Source organism: Zychaea mexicana (genome assembly GCF_025766255.1).
Source record: "Zychaea mexicana strain RSA 1403 chromosome Unknown BDB00scaffold_94, whole genome shotgun sequence".
Classification (NCBI taxonomy): domain Eukaryota; kingdom Fungi; phylum Mucoromycota; class Mucoromycetes; order Mucorales; family Lichtheimiaceae; genus Zychaea; species Zychaea mexicana.
The window spans coordinates 51,020-71,340 of record NW_026516757.1 but is presented as its reverse complement, the minus strand read 5'-3'; the positions used below and the strand labels follow the sequence as shown (position 1 = coordinate 71,340).

At 41.4% G+C, this 20,321-nt stretch overlaps 9 protein-coding genes across 9 annotated transcripts; 5 read left to right on the top strand and 4 right to left on the bottom strand.

The window, feature by feature from the left end:
• Positions 1-72: 72 nt before the first annotated feature.
• On the bottom strand, positions 73-438 carry BDB00DRAFT_876707 (uncharacterized protein; the record flags this gene model as incomplete). The annotated part of the gene is made up of 1 exon (XM_053127512.1): positions 73-438. The coding sequence occupies one exon, from the start codon at positions 436-438 to the stop codon at positions 73-75; it is 366 nt and encodes a 121-aa protein (XP_052975423.1).
• Positions 439-850: 412 nt separating this feature from the next.
• Positions 851-3,394, bottom strand: BDB00DRAFT_876706 (major facilitator superfamily domain-containing protein; the record flags this gene model as incomplete). The annotated part of the gene is made up of 12 exons (XM_053127511.1): positions 851-999; positions 1,112-1,132; positions 1,276-1,607; positions 1,705-1,968; positions 2,100-2,206; positions 2,320-2,444; positions 2,555-2,588; positions 2,673-2,704; positions 2,782-2,845; positions 2,931-2,955; positions 3,079-3,178; positions 3,274-3,394. 12 exons carry the CDS (start codon positions 3,392-3,394, stop codon positions 851-853), a joined length of 1,374 nt encoding a protein of 457 aa, XP_052975422.1.
• Positions 3,395-4,243: 849 nt separating this feature from the next.
• BDB00DRAFT_844906 (major facilitator superfamily domain-containing protein) lies at positions 4,244-6,225 on the bottom strand. The gene is made up of 7 exons (XM_053125034.1): positions 6,197-6,225; positions 6,082-6,115; positions 5,831-5,955; positions 5,629-5,735; positions 5,307-5,549; positions 4,832-5,163; positions 4,244-4,701 (listed from the first exon to the last, which is right to left on the bottom strand). The coding sequence occupies exons 3-7, from the start codon at positions 5,924-5,926 to the stop codon at positions 4,529-4,531; spliced, it is 951 nt and encodes a 316-aa protein (XP_052975421.1). The 5' UTR covers positions 5,927-5,955; positions 6,082-6,115; positions 6,197-6,225; the 3' UTR covers positions 4,244-4,528.
• Positions 6,226-7,664: 1,439 nt separating this feature from the next.
• Positions 7,665-8,658, top strand: BDB00DRAFT_635660 (uncharacterized protein). The gene has a single exon (XM_053118110.1). The coding sequence runs from the start codon at positions 7,829-7,831 to the stop codon at positions 8,621-8,623; it is 795 nt and encodes a 264-aa protein (XP_052975420.1). The 5' UTR covers positions 7,665-7,828; the 3' UTR covers positions 8,624-8,658.
• BDB00DRAFT_635665 (uncharacterized protein) lies at positions 8,480-9,789 on the top strand. The gene is made up of 3 exons (XM_053118111.1): positions 8,480-8,578; positions 8,662-9,418; positions 9,546-9,789. The coding sequence occupies exons 2-3, from the start codon at positions 8,667-8,669 to the stop codon at positions 9,574-9,576; spliced, it is 783 nt and encodes a 260-aa protein (XP_052975419.1). The 5' UTR covers positions 8,480-8,578; positions 8,662-8,666; the 3' UTR covers positions 9,577-9,789.
• Positions 9,790-10,454: 665 nt separating this feature from the next.
• BDB00DRAFT_921678 (cytochrome P450) lies at positions 10,455-12,552 on the top strand (the record flags this gene model as incomplete). The annotated part of the gene is made up of 9 exons (XM_053128752.1): positions 10,455-10,622; positions 10,686-10,758; positions 10,845-10,960; positions 11,047-11,203; positions 11,302-11,648; positions 11,731-11,797; positions 11,907-12,010; positions 12,086-12,386; positions 12,479-12,552. Coding segments are annotated over 9 exons (1,407 nt in total), but the record flags the coding sequence as incomplete, so codon positions are not given.
• Positions 12,553-13,294: 742 nt separating this feature from the next.
• Positions 13,295-14,235, top strand: BDB00DRAFT_844896 (superoxide dismutase 1). Its single transcript, XM_053125033.1, has 4 exons — positions 13,295-13,515; positions 13,604-13,778; positions 13,858-13,967; positions 14,051-14,235. The coding sequence occupies exons 1-4, from the start codon at positions 13,353-13,355 to the stop codon at positions 14,077-14,079; spliced, it is 477 nt and encodes a 158-aa protein (XP_052975417.1). The 5' UTR covers positions 13,295-13,352; the 3' UTR covers positions 14,080-14,235.
• A 275-nt stretch (positions 14,236-14,510) lies between these two features.
• On the bottom strand, positions 14,511-16,926 carry BDB00DRAFT_876701 (carboxyl transferase; the record flags this gene model as incomplete). The annotated part of the gene is made up of 11 exons (XM_053127510.1): positions 14,511-14,730; positions 14,796-14,891; positions 14,994-15,191; positions 15,279-15,516; positions 15,596-15,848; positions 15,929-16,028; positions 16,094-16,167; positions 16,239-16,377; positions 16,443-16,476; positions 16,561-16,653; positions 16,731-16,926. The coding sequence occupies 11 exons, from the start codon at positions 16,924-16,926 to the stop codon at positions 14,511-14,513; spliced, it is 1,641 nt and encodes a 546-aa protein (XP_052975416.1).
• Positions 16,927-17,745: 819 nt separating this feature from the next.
• On the top strand, positions 17,746-20,303 carry BDB00DRAFT_771179 (uncharacterized protein; the record flags this gene model as incomplete). Its single annotated transcript, XM_053119939.1, has 8 exons — positions 17,746-17,917; positions 18,029-18,190; positions 18,442-18,738; positions 18,803-19,186; positions 19,252-19,350; positions 19,432-19,967; positions 20,038-20,065; positions 20,128-20,303. 8 exons carry the CDS (start codon positions 17,746-17,748, stop codon positions 20,301-20,303), a joined length of 1,854 nt encoding a protein of 617 aa, XP_052975415.1.
• Positions 20,304-20,321: the final 18 nt, after the last annotated feature.

Below are 20,321 nucleotides of genomic sequence, written 5' to 3'. Positions count from 1 at the left end.
CTTGATTGATTGATATATGGTACCATAGGTTATAAAGACACATACTGTCAAGCCAAATAATGACTCCTTTCATTATGTTTCCGGGAAGATGTTGGGTGCTGGGCCAGAGCAGAAGGCGTCCATAGCGTTATTGAGTGTACAACAATCCTTATACTCGTTTTGACGGGCTGGATCGACTTTGATACAGAAATCTAAGAAGGTAAAGTAGAAGCCCATTTCGTTGCTGTCACAGCAAGTCCTTGTTGCTCGTCCGTTGTACCCGGCGAAATCGGCACCTTTACCACCTTTGCAGAAGCAGTTGGCTGAGAATTTGGTTGGGTCTGGCAATGCTGATGCGTTGCTTTCTTCGATGTAACTAAGAGTGGTCAACAACAGTGATAGTAATAGTGGAGTGGTTATAATGGTAATGGATCGTCGTAGTCGTTGTGGCAGGATCATTATCAATGTATGTGTGAAAGTGTTCGAGGTAACGGCGATAACAGAAAAAAGCTTGGCTAAGGAAAGAAAACTAAAAACAGACATATGAAGGCTGAAGTAAAGTCTGTAAAGTAGGGAGGTCATTGATATAAATGGTCGCACTTCCCCCTTGCCTTTAACCCTTGCAAGGGATCATAACGGTACATTCTTCGCTACAGAAGGCAAAGATAAACCATTTTACCAAAACTATTGTCAGCGTTTGCAATGTTACTACATATTATTTTCATATACACTATATCAGCAACTATACATTCCAACTGTTATGTCATTAAAGCTAATCTCGCTACCCCTTTCAAAATGTGGATTATGTATATAATTCGTGGGGAAAGAATAAAGGGGGTGGGGGCTGTACCTAGCACTGCTATGATACTGTCTACTCCTTCAACATTTGTTCCCACTTTTCACTGTTTTTCTGGACATAGTATACAAAAGATGATGCTATTAATAGTAGCCCGCCACAGATCGAAAACAGCACACCATGTCCGAGCACCTCTTGCAAATCAATAACTACCAACAGTGAGACTACGATAAGAGCGCATTTTATAAGTTGAAAGCAGGCTATATTAAAAGAGACAATACTGTATCAATAAATCTTTTCTTCTTTGTGTATTCCCTTGAACGCACAATTCAGTACCTTGAACAGATGCACCATGTCCTGGAAAACATTGTATAACGTAAACTGTTAAATAACAGACCCATATCATCATGCCGAATTGTGCTATGTATAGTACGTCGTGAGTCAGCAAACGCGCCGATCTATCGTCTATGTACAGAGAATTATTCACTTTAAAGACTTACCGAACATTTGCATAAACATTCCCAGCACAAAGTGGGTGTTTTCTTGAATGCACCATCCATATGCAGCGTATCCACCTGCCATTAGGCATACGGATGGTGTTAATACCAATTTGCTGAGCCGCATTTCGGGATAAACACGTTCGTTTTTTTCTGTTGCATTTTGGATCCGTCGTTGATATACACGGTCAGACAATGTTCCAGCCGCGTAAGCACCGGTACAGTATCCAAAGGCACCCAGCATGTAGCATAAGCCGACATAGGTAGAGCTGAAGTGATATTGAGTGTGATAGGCCCATGCAAATGAAGCATTGGCGGCGTAGTTGACAAAGTACCTGGCGTAAAAATGGGTGTGAGCTATGTGTATACACTCATTACAATGGCGTCAGTCTATTCAAGGTACTCAACATCCGTTAAGCTGCCATCACTTACATAATGCCCATATAAAGAGAAGCCAAGAGAATGTTTGGATATCTCAGTAGCTTCAACGATGCAAATGGATTGATGACTAGATACTTCTGTTTGTTGTCGCTTTTAGTCGTAGTAGTAGCTTTTGTGCAAGCTGGCTGGTTGGGAGTTTTGGTCTCTGGTAGACCATATACTAAACTGACAAGTAAGACTGCATAACAGATGGCGAGAAACCAGAACACGCTCCTCCATCCAAGATATTGTGTTAATGCTCCTGTGATAATGGGCCTACACGTTAACAGCCAGTAGGGTTATTCAAAAATTTCCAGAAAAAAAATGTGGATCTTGTATGCTATGCAGATATGATGTATGTGAAACATGCAACAGGCACCGTAGTGCATGTTTCTAATTAAACTTACGAAATTGCTGCTACGCTAATTGGCAATGCGTTGTTCCAAGAAAGTGCTCTTCCACGTTGACTATCATTGAAAACGTCTGTAATAACACCTGCTCCCAAAGAGACACACTAACGATCGTCGCGAAGCAGAAAATATTAAATGCACAAATTATAACTAAAAATAATACATATATCACAACCTCGTTTCTACGGCAAAATCTCCAGTTCTAAGGATGACTTACCGCTCCACCACCGATAGCAGCGACGGCACGAGAAGCGAGCAACATGCCGATATTGATAGAAAGTGCAGACCCGGCGTTGCCCAATATCATGATTAAAGTAGATACCATATACATTGGACGTCGGCCTTGTTGATCATTGTTGTCCATTGGAGAACAAAAAAAAATGAGCATATGCCAAAAGGTGTTTCTCATTCACACTGTGTCAAAGTACTCAAAATAGAAAAAAAATCCTTACCATAAATATTACTAAGTGTTACCCATACTGAAGGCTATAGTAACAAAAAGGATGTAATTAAAATAAGTTTCTTTTCCACAAGCACCTTCATTGCATATCGAATAAAGGCAACACTTACAAGGAGACCCGTTAAGAAGGTATACACAGCAGCTAAATACATTTAATGAACGTGGTCAATGCTTCTACTTTCTTCGCGTGGTGACATAAACAATTGCTTGGAATATTACTTGTGGCGTTGGTAATGGTTTCTGTTGTGTCAAAAGAAGATCGTATTGCTGGAAATACGGGATACTAAGGAGCATGTAATAGTTACTTTAGTATAAAGATGTCGTTATAACCACTACATCTGCTGTTGACGAATTATTAGTGTAGTTACCATTCCACCGATGGTTACATGCTGCCTAATCGAGCAAGAAGGAGAAAACACGAACAGGAACGCGTTTGGATTACAAAGGTTGAGCAAAATCAATCATGGGGATCAGTCATTCATGTGTAAATTTAGTATTGATTTGTTCTATATTTACATCATCTGCATAGCTGTTACAATTAAGAAAATGACCAATTTTCTGGCTCCCGAGTACTGGTTATGAGCAGAATGCTGTTTGCTGTCATTTTTCTTTTCTCCTTTTTAAAATAAAAACAAATCAAGAAGATAATGAGAATCGTTATCATCTTATTATCTCATACTACAATATAATGGCAAGAACGCTATACTTTACCGATGCCGACAACAGCTTCATCGTCTTCGTTGCTCCTCATATCAACAACACTTCCACCTTGTACAGTTTCATCAGATGAATCTTGTATAATATCGGTATCTTGCCGGAAACTTGCCGTCATGATAGAAAAGTCAATAGTTTACTAATAACCGGAGAAGAGAAGGTAGAGAAACAGATATATGACGCATCTGTTTTAAAAGAAAAATGCTTTAAGCAGAACCAATCGGGGCCATTAGTTGATAGGTCTTATTAGTGCATGTCAGCTATGCATGGCGCATTTATAGCTCTTCTTATTACAGTTCTCTGTATATACGTATTCAGGTATGTAGATCACAACAAACTTATCAGTGTCCTACTGTCGGTTTGTTATCACTTCTGCTAGAAAAAAACGCCAATGTATAAAGCCGATCAGCAGTAAGATGCTGCTTCTTTATTTAAGATATCGTGGTTTTTATACAGTGTTTTCCCGCTTATAATTCTACCTCAAAGGGAAGACTGAGAAGTGCTGAAACAGCTTAAAGTTGACACAGACCAAGAGAAACATCCAATGCAACCTTTTAATGGATTGAAGGGGTACACGGGGAATGTTGAAATGACTAAAGGTTTACTTTAGTTGGAAACGGGTGGCGAGTGCATTAACTTGTATCAGAAAATGCAATGGTTATCAGTGATGCACTATGTTTCAATTATCCTCACCAAAGAAAAAATGTATAAATAGTAAACTTGTATGTAACGTATCTATTACCGTTATGTTCATCTGCAACATCATGTACGCTTCATCACTTGTCTACTTTAGTGGTAGGAAATTAGGTATTAAAGAACCGACAACAAACTTTCCGAGAGCTGTTCTGATATAATATTGGAACGCTCATCTCGTATGAAACAAAGGGGATGGGACGCGGTTCTCCTATTTCATATGTATAACTACCAGAAGAAACCGTTTGGAAGGAACTGTAATGTACAGATGGAACTTTCTGTCTTAAAATATGATTACATTTATTTGATCGATTACATATGTATGCACGTAAAGAAAAAGAAGGAAATCGAAAGAACTTCTATATTTATAGTGGGTGCTCTTTTTGTATCCGTTGCCACCTTTCAGTATTGGTTTGAATGTAAATTACAAATAGCGATGCCGCAAGCAATATTCCTCCACAAATAGAGTAAAGAATGCCATGTCCTAGCAAATCTTGTAATTTTATGACGGACAAAATAGCAACTACGATGAACGAGTTTTTGACGATCTGGAAACAGGCTATAGATTGTTGTGAAAAGATATTAACTGATACATACAAGTCTTGCTAATAATACAGGTGTAGTTGTGACAAAGCAGTATTGCTATACCTTGTACAGATGCTCCACGATCTGGAAAACACTGAATGGCGTAAACTGTCAAAAAGCATACCCAGATCATCATTCCAAGTTGCGCTAACAGGGTAAAAAGTTCAAATGAGAGTATATTAGTGAGCTTGTGCATAGCTTCTGCAGTTACTGTATGTAGACATGGTATGTAGAAACTTCCGGACAACATGTGCCAAAAGTTGCTTCATACACTTACCGAACATCTGCATAAGCATACCGAATATAAAATGCGCGTTTGCTTGTATGCACCATCCATATGCAGCATATCCTCCAACCATCAGAACAGCGGCCGGCGCCAATGATGCTCTACTGAGTCGCATTTCCGGGTACACGCGCTCGTTCTTGTCTTTTGCTTTCTGTACGCGTTGACGATACATACGATCTGATAATGATCCAGCTGTGTAGGCACCAACGCAATATCCGAAAGCACCCAACATATAGCATAAGCCGACCTGGACTGGATTGAATCCATATTGATTGCTATAGGCCCACGTAAACGACGTATTCACGGCATAGTTTACAAAGAACCTATTGTTATTTGTAAAACACAGAGAATGAACATGTGAATAGGAATATTATCTTTCAAAGGATCAGTCCGTCATAAGTGGACCTCGCAAGCTGCAAACATGGATATTTGCGAGCAGTATAAGTGACAATAATAGATATCTTACATGAGACCCATATAAATAGATGTAAGTAGAAGGTTAGGATAGCGCAAAAGCTGCAATGATGATGCAGGATTGACGACGGCAAGTTGCTTCAGTTTGCTCCTTTGACTGTCTCCTTTCAAGTTCTTTTTGGTTTCTGGTAATAAAAATATCACGCAAATGAATAGAACCCCATAACAAATGGTATAGAACCAGAAAACGCTTCTCCATCCGAAATATTGAGCCAATAAACCAGAAATCATGGGGCTAAAATATAACAGGTGACAAAGAGTTACTAGGGCCATTTTGAACGATGTCAAATATTGCTTTAGCAGACGATACATACGATACAGCAGTCATCGTGATTGGTAAAGCATTGTTCCAAGAAAGTGCTCTTCCACGTTCATTGTCGTCAAATACTTCCGTTACCACTCCAGCTCCCATGGCAACGCACTATGTATTGTATTGATAGTCGACCATAAGATTTAAAGTTTACGATAAATTCTCTTTTTATCCTTACTGAGCATATCCTGTGGTATTAGACTTACTGCACTTGCACCAATGGCCGTGATTCCACGGAATGCGATCAGCATTCCAATATTGACTGACAGCGCACTGCCAAGGTTGCCTAGCGCTGTAATCATGTTTGAGACTGCATAAATTGGACGTCGGCCTTAGACGTACACAGCAGCATGATACATAGTGCATAGATACAGAAAATGTTGAGCTTTTCGTTGTCATCATTAGTCTAAGCTTCATGATGATATCCTTTTGTTGCATAAAAAATTGAGAAAAGTACCATATATATTACTGTACGACGCCCATAGTGAAGGCTATGAAACACGGTTTGTTAGCAGTCAGTCTATGTAATTTCTGCATGTCTTCTTTTATACAAATCAGTAAGTTCTACTTACGAGAACGCCAGTTATTAAGGCGAATGACGCGGCTAAATATCACATTGAGTCCCATGAGCCATGAATAGCACACAATTTAATCGCAAAAAAAGCATAGAAAATAATTTACCCGTTGCATTGGTAACAGTCTCGGTTGTATGTAGATCTGTTCTTATCGCCGGAAATACGGGATACTATTGGATCAAACCAGATCCAGATCAGCAACATAAACAACGGCTTTGGTTCTCTTTATTGCTCTTCCTTTTCCCTTCACAGATTTCTGTTGCGAAATGATACTTGCAAGCCCATTTATAGAAAGCTGATTCCTATAAAACATTCAATTTTTGAGCCGTTGTGAAGCGACGGTTGATTGTGATATCTCCAACATACATCTTTTTTGTTTTCCCATGCATGAAAAAAAACACATACATCATTTGCACGACTGTGACAATTGAAAATATGATACACTTTCTAATTTTTGAAAATTCTTGTTGAGGTTTGGAGCCGCTTTGACATTCTTCAGCTTAGTCCAGGAACATTATATGTTAGCATTAACCAACAAGCTTCCATCACAATTTGAGCTACTGTAGAGTAGAAAAAGAACATTACAACCTCGGACTAAATACCTGTTCCTACTACGATAACCGTACTCGCATCTTTCTCGGCTATAGATGATCCCGAAGCCTCAATAACATTGACAGCATCGCTATTGTTGTTGTATTGAGCGTTATTTGACATGGTTTAAAAAGGAGATTTACTTAATGATAAAAGAAAGATGAGAAAAAAGATCACAGCAAGTGGTCAAGGAAGGACACTTAAAAAGCATCGGGGTTTGGTCCTGAACCTTGTAATAACATGTATCACGAATCGTCACGTAGCTGCAACGACAAGGAAGACGCTTAATTTTTCTTGTAATTAAATCATTGGTGCTGCCCGTCACTATGTTTGAGCGATGTTTTGGCTAATCGCTACGATAAAGACACAACACGAGAAACGAAAAAGAAGTGCAGTGTGATAGACCTCTAGACCATGAGCGCATTGTAGACGTTGAACAAGAGAAAATAGAGCAACAAGCGACAAAGCAACAATTAAAGCCGCCATTGTAGTCATGCAGCGTATAGTTACTTAAACAAACAAGTATGCACATGCGAAAGGGATACTTTGTGCCTGATGCCAACAAATGCAGGCCGATTTGATTTGTGAGAAATGTCGGATCGATGATTCTTCCGAATCTCCCCATTCCAGCTATTCTAAGTAGCACTGGTCAAAAATACACTATCAAAGTTGTGACAGTTTCGCTTCCATCCCTATCCCTGCAACTATAGCCACCTAGACTATTTCTTTTCCCTTTATTTCATTACAAATCAAAACGATGCAACGAAGAAGCTGACTGCAATGGGTGGAGGAATGAAGCGAATGTGGTGTGCCGCTCGGTAATCATTTCGACGCTTATTAATCAAAAAGTCATGACACACAAGTGGCGAGGTATTATTGTGAACCTGAGCGTTTTTTCTCGTTTCTCTTTTTCCCAGATATACCCACTACAACAGAAAAAATAACAACAACCACATATACACTTTGACCATTGCATTCTTCTTGCTATTTTTTCCCTCTTCTCCCTCTTCCTCTCCTTCCTCTCTCTTTCAAAGTCTCATGACCCTTCTTGACAGCGATCCGATCGAAGAAGCAGTACCAAAAAGTATCACGGACGCACTCGACCGACGAAATTACCAATCAGCCATTGCTGAAGCTTCGTCTGCGATTGCGAGTTTATTCGAACGACAATATATTGCGCTTCTCGATAAACGTTCGTATGCACATGCTATGCGCTGCAACTTCAAGGCCGCACTTGACGACGCCCATGAAATGATCAAATATGCACCCACTTGCGCTAAAGGATATCTACGGGCTGGACGACTGTATACAATGGAAGGCAAACAAACGGCAGCAATCAGAATATGTCAACGTGGGATCGAAGCAGTGTCCAAATCCGACCCGCTGTATCTATTAATGAAGGATAGCAAAGTCCTCGCTGAATACCAAAATGCCAAGCGGATCGACTTTATTGCACGATTACCACTCGAAACAGCATTCACAGTGTTTATGCAACTCGATCGCGGCGAAAAGGGAATTGCACTTGGTGTGTCCAAAATGTGGCGCGAACGGCTACTCTTGTGCTCTCATGCATGGAGTAAACTAACAAGCACAGGGTGCAAACCTGACTTAATGATCGCCAATACAATTGATCGTATTGGGCCGCATGTACAAACATTGCTGCTTGCATGCAAGACGAATACTCTCAGGAATTTGTACCTGAACCATATGAAGGACGGCACATTTGTTAACCTCAGAACTCTCATCTTGACGAGTAAGTGGATGCATAAAACAAAACCTGCTGTATTAGTAATTATTTTATCTGCCATTGTGTACTTAGCAGTAGCTTATTAATTAATTGTTGGCGATTATTTGGGAACGTTTATCAATAGGATTAATGACTACAGTTTTGCATCGCGACCAGATAGCCGTTGCGCTTTGGCAAGTGAGACATACGCTGACTAAGCTAGCCGTGGACTTCAGCGGAAACCAAACAACAGTGACCTTTGGCAGCATATTGTTTGCCTGCCCTCAGCTGATCGACCTATCATACATCACCAGCGAAAATCTTCAGCTTCACCTCGGCGACCTGACAACCATAAAGAAACCTTGCGCTATCCGACAGCTACACGTCAAATCCAAGCTTAGCCGAAGTGAGGATATCCGACCCATACTGCAACGCTGCCCACACTTACGGTATCTTGCTATTGAAGGGTGCCCTCATGCTGTTCTGGATTCGGTTTTTGAACAATGTCCTGCTTTGGAAGTCGTCGGCTACCACGCTGCAACAAGTACACGATTACCATCACTGACTTGTGACGAATGTGCACGGAAATCAACCGGCTTACGAATTCTTCATATTTCAGCATGCGTCGATCCAAATCACATAGTTCCCATTATCCATAAATACGGCAGATCCCTCGAAAATTTACTCCTATATCTCTCCAAACCGACATTAAATGACGCCAACAATAATACCCTTGCTGCTGCTGGTGGTACCATTCCACATCACCATCATCACCAACAACAACAACAAATAACGATGCATCAGCTTCGCAACTTTGCCTGCAGCTTTGAATCACATACCCAAGACGTTATTGTCGATAACCTTATCCGCTCAAGCCCTGGACTCCGCACGGTCTCTTTGATGTGTGTTGAAAACTTAAACACCATGGTTGATGCATTGTGCAACCTGACTCGGTTAGAAGCGCTTTCGATTGGTGGCGGATTTCCGCCTTTGTCCGAGAGCAGCGCATTGAAATCTTTCTTTAAACAGCATGCCAAACTCGGTCCGCATTCACCACTAAGAATGATTCGATTCATGGGTTGCAACGCGCTAAGGGACGACGTGTTCAATGCCATCCTGGCGACGCAGACATTGGAGGTTGTCAAGATTGATTATTGTCAAAAAATTAGTTCCGACGGATTGCGCATGTTTGTCTCGAGACTAGGGTCGCTCGAGACGTTGACGCTGGGTCTGATGGATAAGGTGACGGATACCGTGGTGGAAAATATTGCGCCATCGATTCGTGATGTGTGTTTACAAGGTCTGCCGAACGTTACCGATTGTGGTGTAATGAGGTTTATCGATAAGTCGTATGCACTTGAGAAAATGTGTATACAAAACTGTCCATTAGTCACGCAACGTGTTGTTGAATATGCAAAACCAAGAATAAAAGTGGCAGTTGCATCTTGACCCAAGAGAAATCGTTGTTTTGCGTTTTGCTTTCAAATGAAAGTGTCTCTTGGCAGTGGACTGAGAAAGTCGGACAGAGGAGCGCGGTGGTACGCGTCACTTTTATTTCCGCGTTCCTCTATTCAGTGCCATTTCCTGGAACTAATATCTTTCAAGGGAACCCAAAGAATTTTCCTTTACTACAAGTATAGTGTTAATGACAAAGTGCAGTATTACGCTGCACACCACACTCTGGAGTATAAGATGTGCGGAACAGTGCATAGTATTGTCTTGTCTTGTTAAAAGAGGGGCCTCTCTTTCTCCACTTTCGACTCATTTAGTCACACCCGCACACATATCATACACATACAGTAATAGGAGGAGGCAGAAAAAATGGAGCAGGTTTCATACGTATGGACAAACTACATAGCGCCTCGCCTACACGATATAATCAGCAACGGTGAAAATAGGACGATGACTATCAGCTCGGCTGCAGCTCTTTTACTTTTATATCTCGCTGCCGATAAGTTATTAAAACCACCGAAACAACTACGGCATATCCCATACGCCAGTCCAATCAAATCACTCTTCGCCGTGATTCGCGATGCATCTGCTGACGAGGTTAGAAGAGCAATAGCTTACCCGCTGACAACTAAAACTGAGAACGGGCTATATTCGGTAAGGCATTTTTTTGTGGGACCAATTTCGTGTTTATTCATGCTAATGTGCAACTTTTAAAAGCGCTTCGATCCCACAGGCTGGACCGTTATTATTAATGATCCAGTTATTGCCAAGCAGTACCTTTTTAGATCCAGTAAGGTTCATACGAAAAAAATAATAACTGCACCTCTAAACATTTTGGCTAATTCTCCTGGCAATGCAACGCATATATTTCATAAGCTACATTTATACAGAGTCCTCTGAGCGACCAGTTTGCTGGCACGCTTATTAGCCGTTTCATTTTGGGCCCTAATATCCTTTTCCTCTCTGGGCAGCATTGGAGAGATCAGCGCAAGGTACGCTACGCAGAAGATCATCAGAAGTTTAAATGATACTCTTTTAAGTTTGCAAACCTTCTGGTGGACGGATTTTATTTTATCAGATTGCCAACCCTACATTTCACCGGTCCATGCCGTTAGCGCTATTTGGACGATTAACTGAAAAAATGTTCAATGTCATTGACGCTACAGAAGGCGCTATAGACGTTTATGACTTGATGGAACGCTGGACTCTTGACGCAATAGGAAATGCAGGTTTAGGTACGTAGCTTACAATATTTACCATCCGAAATTCTACCGTAGTCATTTTTTTTGCTAATCAATACGAGCGGGGACATGATGTTTGATATTGTTAAAAGGCTTCGATTTTGATGCAATCAGCAGCACACACAACATATGGATTCGCAGATACAACCATGTAGTCAAAGCATCGCAAAATCCCTTCCACGGCCTTTTTCCCGTGCTAGAGCAACGGTTTCTGAACTGGATTCCGTCGCGTAAACGTGCACATGATGTTATGAGCGTGCTTACAGAAATGATTCAATCGATCATTGACCAAAAACGCAAGCTGATTGATGAACAGAAGGCACGCGGTATAGCAGTGCTAGAAGATCCTGAAAGGGACCTTTTGACAATGATGATTGAGGGAGGGCAACAAGAAGGCCAAGGTTTGACCGACGAAGAGTTGCTGATATGTGAATTCAACGTATTTCTAAACAAAATGTACATAATGGCTATAATATACTTATCATGAGCCATGCGAAACCTTCCATCTTCTTTCTCTACAGAGTAACGTATTCGTTTTCTTTTTCGCTGGACATGATACTACCGCTTCGGCTCTCTCGTCTGCCATCTGTTTTCTTGCCATGCATCCTCCTCTTTTAAGATAATGAGCAGACTAATGCGAATTTCTGACGTTTTTTTACCACTGTATATACATACTTACAGGAAATGCAACAAAAAGCAAGAAATGAAGCTATTAAGGTTCTTGGAAACGAGTACAGAAATGTTGTACCAACAGTGGAGCAAAGCCAGAAAATGAGATATATCGAACAAGTTATAAAAGAGGTATAACCTTGTCACATTATGAAACCATTTTCAGAAATGGCATTCAATTATCAATTAACTGACGCTTTTTTATAGACCTTACGCATGTATGCACCGGTCGATTTCCTGGTTCCTCGTCGTGCAGTAAAGGATACCGAGCTTGGAGGTGTCTTTATTCCCAAAGGGACTCAGATAACATTTTCAACCTACCAGTTGCACCGAAATCCAAAAGTGTGGGGCGAGAATCCAGACTTATTTGATCCAGAACGTTTCGCGCCTAAAAAGGAAGCAGACTATAAACAGAACTTTAACTGGCTACCATTCAGCACTGGATCACGGCAATGCATTGGAATGAACTTAAAATTGGCCGAGCAACGACTGCTATTACCTATGTTGCGTAAGCATACTGTACATTTCTTTCATGATAAAATGTTTATCGAACGCCACTAAAAAAAAGGCACATACTGTAACCGCTGATACTTTTTCTAGTTCGCAAATACGAATGGCATCTCCCAAAGGATACAATCCACACGCCGGAAAATATTTTTACAAAGGAGTCATGAGCCTAAAAGACCTCAATGTTATTTTTTAAGAGACGGTACTAATATGTAGTATCCTACAGTTTATATGCCGTCGTCAGAGCTTTACGTGCTTACTACCTTTCATAACTGTATTTTAACATCACCATACGTACCTGAGCTAGCCAACAAAATGTGTGCTTATGCAGTTTAATAAATACATAACGACTATTGAAATTGAAAAGCGTTGTCAATATCATGCAGCAAATATGTATAGTTTCTTCAAACACTAAAGTTCACTAAATGGCTGGAGCACATTCCCGAAAAAGTATGAACATCCAGCAAAGCCGGTTGCCCAATAAGTACAGACTGTGTAACAGCCGCTTTATATTGGAGCTTCATCGTGCTTATAGAATAGCAGAGAGTGGTACTGCTTCCAAATATGCTTTTGGTATAATCCAAGCCCCGGAATTGTTGTGGAGACAGTGACAGCCCGAGAACAAAGGCTCGATTTAGACAAGCCTCGTTTAAAAATAATACACGCACACAGTGCTCGGTGGCTGGTATCGTTTTCAGTAAATATAAACCAAAGAAAACAAGCCAACATTTACTTAACTTGATACGATAAGCAATACAAACATCGACTTTTCCATCGCTGGAGTGAAGATGACCAATACCTAGAAGGAAGAATGGGGGGCGCAGGGCGATTAACACAAATATAACATGCTATTCGCTTTTCAAAAGGTATATAAAGAAGCTCAAAAAGAACATTTCATTGTCAATCAACCAATCCTCTCCCCGAGTTACTTCTCCAAATTAAACTCTATCTATTTACTACTTTAAAGATGGTTAATGCTGTCGCTCTCTTAAAAGGCGCTGCCTCCGCTGCTACTGGTCTCGTCTGGTTCACACGTCATGGTGACTATACAAGCATTTATGCCAATGTTACTGGTGTACCACCTGGTCAACATGGTTTCCATGTTCACCAGTTTGGTGACTTGAGTCAAGGTGTGTAAAGAAATTAAAGTCATTTTCGTTTTCTTGTCTGATAAAACTTATTGTTCATGAACGCATCATTCGCCATTTTATGTGATAGGCTGTGAATCATTAGGCGGTCACTTTAACCCTTTCAACAACAACCATGGTAGTCCAGAAGACAAGATCAAGCACGTCGGTGACTTTGGGAATGTTGCTGCAGACAAACATGGCAACATACATTTTCAAGTGACAGTAAACACGCTTGAGTTTGAAGGGCCTAACTCAATATTTGGGTAATATTACATCGATAATCATTTATTTACGCGAAATCCACAGTGTTGCTAAACTCTTCCCTTTTTGTTTCGATATTAGCCGAGGTATCATTCTTCATGCTGATCAAGATGACCTTGGACGCGGTGGAGATGAAGGTTCCCGGTTGGTCGGAAATTCAGGTGCTCGCTTGGCTTGCGGGATTATTGGAAGTGAGTTTTACAACAGAAGTCAAAAGCTCGATATTACCAGTGTCTAAGCATATCACTGACTTACAGCGTAATCTTTTGTATAGTTGCTGCCGAAGATGACAATTTGGATTAACACTTATTCAATACATCATGCATGTGTATCTTAGATTTTTAACAAACTAATTACAGTATGTACCTACAGTATACATATTTGTTGCCAGAATTTTCGTAGACATAATGTAGCACAACAATACAGTATGCAACAATAAAGAATCATTGGAATTAATGTGCTTTTCTTTATACTTACACCTGCGAACTTCTTATCCTTACTGTACATAATACACGTTGAGGATGCATGAGAAGCCTCTTGATATGTACTATCATAGGTCAATGATACCTGAAATGACAGAATATATCGTGCAAGAGAATTCCAACGAAGTGTTGTAGCTATTGTGATACAAAGATCAACGGTCAAGTATTTGTAGTTGGTAATAAAACGCTGTATAGGTGTGTACTTTCTTTATTTGAAGACAAAAATGTTATTTGAGCATAAAGATCAAATATCTACATACGGCTGACACCATAGATGTTTCCACCCTCAACCTTATTGCTGTAACAAGCACTTAAGCAATAACCAATAATGGTACGAGTCTCTCTCGGATCAATAATACCATCATCCAAAAGTCGAGCAGAGGTATAGTAGACATCCGACTCAGCATCGACCGAAGCTTGGAACAACTGCTTGCGCTGTTCTGCAAGTTCTTCATCAATCTTGATGCCAGCACTATGTGCAGATGATATACAAATGTTAGCCAAGGGTAAATGATACTGAGGAAACTATCCACTTACCGCTTAGCGCCCTGTCGCATGACGATATCCAAAACGCCTGCAAGCTGCTCTGAGCCCATTACGGAGCACTTGGAATTGGGCCAAGAGAACAAGAATCTTAATTGTCCAAGCATTATGTTGTACGTTAATAAAATTTGCGCTCTCTTTCTATTTTTTTATCTCCTTCGCGTCTATATCCTTTTAAAATTGTCCAATTACCTAGGTTCATAAGCACGACCACTCATGGCATAGTTACCAGCACCGTAACTGGCACCCATGACAATGGTAATTGCAGGCACTTCGGAGTTACTGACAGCATTAATGAAGCGAGATCCAGCCTTGATGATACCTTCCTCTTCATACTGTTTGCCAACCATAAAGCCAGTAATATTCTGAAGGTAGATCAATGGGGTATTCCTATTCAGTATTTATTGTATATTTGTTAGTTTCTAATCCTGGCAAAAAAATAATTGAAGAGCAAAAAAAAGAAGGGTTGGTTTGTACTTGATGTTGCACAGCTGGATAAACTGTGTCGCCTTGTTGGCTTCTTGAGTGAAAATGACATTGTTGTTTGCGATGATGCCTACCGGGATTCCTTGGATAAAACCCCATCCACAAACTAGATTTCCGCCATAATTCGGCTTGAAAACAGTGAGACGTGAACCGTCAACTAAGCGAATAATGACTTCTGTGGCGTCGAAGGGTAGGCGGATATTGGCTGAGACAATGCCCAAGAGCTCCTCTGTAAGATAGAAAAGATGGTTAATAGATGTATTGCTGATCTCATTTTGAGCTTTAATAATATAGAAAAGGCTTTGCACCTGGATTGTAGTAAGGCTCTTCATATTGGCCCTTCAGATGACGGAGAGGCAATTGACCCTTCGACTCCCAGTTTAAGTTGGCCATCCATTCTCGTGCTTTGCGGATAGCATCATACTCGTCGTTTGCCAGCTGGTCACTTACACCAGAAACACGCGAGTGCATATCGGCACCACCTAGCGATTCTGCATCTGTCACTTCACCAGTCGCCATCTGGACCAAGGGAGGACCACCAAGGAATACCTGGGCTTGTTTCTGTGATTACATCCAACATGTAACGTTTAAGTTATCGGCTCGTTAAGCAAAATTCAAAGCTACGTTCGTTTTCATCGTACCTTTACAAATATCGTATAATCGGACATGCCAGGCTGGTAAGCACCTCCTGCGGTCGAGCTACCAAAAACTACACAGCATGATGGGATCTGTGCCTTGGATCTATTGAGCAGGTTAGCATATCAGTGGAAAATTTATTGAAGAACCTAGCAAAAACTGCTACTCACTGTAATGCCTGATTACGGAATCCAGCACCACCTCTATGGAACACACGGAATTGTTGTTGCAAGTTGGCACCGGCCTAAATTTTGTTGTTTGCATGAATTGCGTAGTTCATTCACTTCTTTCTGCTCTTGTATAGTCGAAACATACCGATTGCGTCAGTGTAATAGTAGGCAGTCTATTTTGCATGGCAATCTGATGGATACGGCCTGATTTTAAAACAGATGCTTCGTTCATGGCACCGCCAAATAATGTAGGCACCGTGGCCGATACAACACACAATACGCCGCTAGTAAAGGGATTGTGTCAGATTGTGATTTCCTAAGCTTTCATTTAATCATTCGTTCGTGTTACCTCACAAGGCCGATACCAGCGACAATGGATCCACCTTGATTTTTGTAAAAAACCGATTAGCGAAAAATGCCTGAGCTTATCTATGCCTCCCTTGTTCCTTCTTTTCTTTCGTCATTACCGGTTGTCATATCTTCTTGGTTATAGCCTGCCAATGCACACAACTCAAGGAAAGGAGAGTCTTCATCCAAAAGTAATTGGATACGCTCACGAGCTAAAATAAAAAAAAATGTTTGAGTGGGGTTTTGCATATGCGCGATTAAAAAGTCCGCGGCATTATGTGTGCAGTACCAGGCAACTGGCCACGCTTGCGATGAAGTGCAATGTGCTTTGATTTGCCTTCATTCGTGGCTTCTTCAAGACGTTCATAGAGTTCGCTGATCAGGCCTTGCCATTCTTCCATGTTATTTTTGTACTCGGGGCTGCTAGTGACAACGGCTGTTTGTTGCCGAGCAACAAGGTTATCCACTGCAGTCATTGTCGACATTGTGAGTTTGTAGATTAGTGGACAAAAAAAAAGAGAAAAAAAAGTGGGGTAAAGGAAAGAGAAGAAGTAAAGAGAAAATGTGGAGAAGGGTATTACACTATGTTATAACTAGAATTGTCTTTTCTCACATGGATCCGTTAGACGGCTTTGGAAATAAAAAAGTCAAATTCTCACAGGACAAACCATTAGTCAAAATTTCACGAGCGCCTCTCTTTTTGGTTGGGGACAAAGGGGAACTACACGACTCAAGTTGGCAGCGAGCTATCGAATTATGCCACCTGTCACAGCTGAGGTATCCGATGCCACCTTTCACAACCCAGTTCCTGTTTAGTTACTGAAGCACCTGTCGGCTCTGCAATCGCAGATTGTTTATTCTTCCTCCAGGAGTCAAACATAAGAAATAAAAAATTTTGTAAATGACAAGGGTTTACTTGAAAGCTTTTTAAGAAAAACCCCCCTCAGTTGTTCTATGTGAATGTCTTATTCCCTTCCATGAACAATAGTCGGCAAGATCGTGCCAATGGCAACAACAACGACGACAACAGAAATCATGGTAACACCGTTAATAGCACCCTGTTCGCCTTACGACGACGGTTATCAGCGCTACCGGATCGTCGAGAGAGTGCACCAGAAGTGTTCGTGACAACAACAAGCGGAACCACGCGACATCCTGCAAGTCCAGAATCCACAGACGTCGAAGGCAGTCCTCCTTCGTCGCCGAACAAGCTCGATGATATTGACGGTGTCGACCAAGAAAAAAGTAAGAAGATGTATACTTCGAGCAGCTGCAGTATCAACAGCAATTGTCCTAGCACTGGTATGACCAAACATCGTAAAACTCTTAAACCAGGGGAAGCAGACCATCGGAGGCCATCCGAAGCTGCAACTCTTGTCGATGAGGCATTGGGTCGTCGAGAAGCTAGAGGACGTCATATACAGTTCGCCGACCATATCACTGAGTCCATGACATTGATCCATGGCATCCTTAATGGTCGACGAAGATCATCAGTATGGCCAAGAGAACCATCCCAGACGGAAGATGCGTACGGCAGAGAAGAAAGACGTGGAAGCGCTCTAGGAAGCATATTCAGCGAGCGTATAGATCAGGAGCATTGTGCTAGCGGTGGCAGCGTGCTTGGAAGTTTGCTTAGGTTAGAAGCGCAACTTCAGTCGGCCCAAACTCGTCTAGAACCACGAGCCCGTAAAGATTCGCATCATCACAGAGAAGATCGAAGAAGGGTAATCGCCTATTATACACAATTTTGTACATCATGTTGCTGAAAGATTTATTTTGATATGTAACCACTTACTTTATAGTCTTCAACGCAAACACGATACTCCAGCCCACCATCACCCGGTCCAGAGCGGGTAAGAAAGCACCGCGCTAATGTTGCGCTTCCGTTGAAGAGCTACCTTTAAATTAATGAATGCATGTTATTGACTAGCGAGGGACAACCACAGCACCACCCAGCATCAAAAGCGAACATTCATTTTATCGACATGATAATGCATCAGCTCCTATTTTCAACCATCCATCACCAGCGGCATCCGATACATCGCTGGAAGCTTTGAGAAAGCGCCCTCGTGCTTGGCTCACCAATGTAACCTCAAGTAGCCATCTCGTTCCGAGTTTGCAGACCCGGAAACGCGAAATATCGTCAAGGAAAAGGGAGCAAGATAGCCTATTTACCACATCATCGCAATTTGAGCCTATCTCCGTTGAAGACCGCGTACGGATTGCCTTTGAAATTGCCAACATTCTGCAGCGTCAACAATTTTTGCGTAAACTCACGAAAGCCTTGATGCTTTATGGTAGCTACAGGAATCATATTAATATCTCGCTTTAAAGATTATGTTACTAACGCAAGGGTAACAGGTTGTCCTGCACACAGACTCGAGTATATTCTTAAGCACGTATCAGATACATTGAAGGTCGATGCAGAATTTGTCTATCTGCCCAATATTATGCTTATGACATTTTTTGACCCCGAGACACACACGACGGAAACACATTTCATACGTCAGTCGTTGGTTTTCGATATGCACAAGCTGGGCGAGATCTATCGGCTGGAAAAACTTGTAGGCCATGGCGAAGTGACTGTCGACGAAGCTCTTGAATTTATCGATCGGGTCGCCGATGAACCGCAGTTCTATCCGTCGTGGCTCAATCCCTTTATATATGCGATTATCAGCGTTTGTGGTAGCGTTATGTTTTTCGGTGGTCGTTGGAAGGAAGCTGGGTTGTCAGCTGGCCTGGCAAGTAAGTTTCCCTAAGAAGAACACGAGTAGAGTTTTCGAACATGTAGGCTTATACGAATGTGCAAGTGTTTTTCGCTCTGTATGAATTATTCAGCGAAAGGTTTTGGGGTTTCCGACCTATTTGGGAAGTTACAGTGTGTATCGTCATTGGATTTGTCTCTCGAGGTAAGAAAGCAAAAACGTTTCTTTCGTGTGTAATACTATCATATCATTGATAATAACAATTATCACTGACAATAATGACAGCGTCCACAAAGTTCGGCTTTTGTTTTATACCCACCGCATTCTCATCTTTCATCGTCATTTTACCCGGTTATTACATGGCTATTGCAGTAATTGAGCTGATTTCAAGGCAGATGGTCAGCGGTATCGTCCGTACCGGCTACGCAATAATTTTTTCGTTTTTACTTGGCTACGGTGTTTCCATGGGTTCTGCCTTGTACAGAGCCATCGATCCAAACACACCAACAGATACTGCTCCCGACTGTCAATTGGCTGCCAATGCAAACACGTGCATAGTTTCTGAATCGCAATATTATCACTTTCTAACAGTCCCCGTCTTTTCCATGGCATACTGCCTACTTTTACGTGCCCGCTTACCCCGATGGCCGACAGTCATATTTGTATCGGTCTGTGGATTTGCTGTTAACTGGCTACTTTCGTGTATCGCGAGCGCGCCATCTCAAGTGATCCAGGTCGTACCGGCTTTTGCAGTAGGCTTGATTGGGAATATTTTAACCAAGATTACTTCCAAAATGTCGTTTGATGCAGTTTTGGTTGCAGTACGTAAATTTTTGTAAGCTTACAGAATTCATACTGGGTTACTTTACCAACTGCGTTTATTTTTGCTAGGTCTTCTACCTTGTCCCTGGAAGTTTAGGTAATGAGCTTTTGTTTCTTTGTCTCTTTAGCTTGATATCTGACATTGTATGATGCTTGTAGGCCTCAAAGCAGCGATCGGAATCTTCTCAGGACAAGAGAGTGCTTATGGATCACAAGGGGCATCATTCGCACTAAGCATGATTGAAACATGTATTGGTATAGCAGTAGGATTGGGAATTGCGAATCTTATTGTTTATCCAAAGGGAGCTCAAAGAACTCCTCTTCTTAATATGTAATCGGATCAATAAATTGTC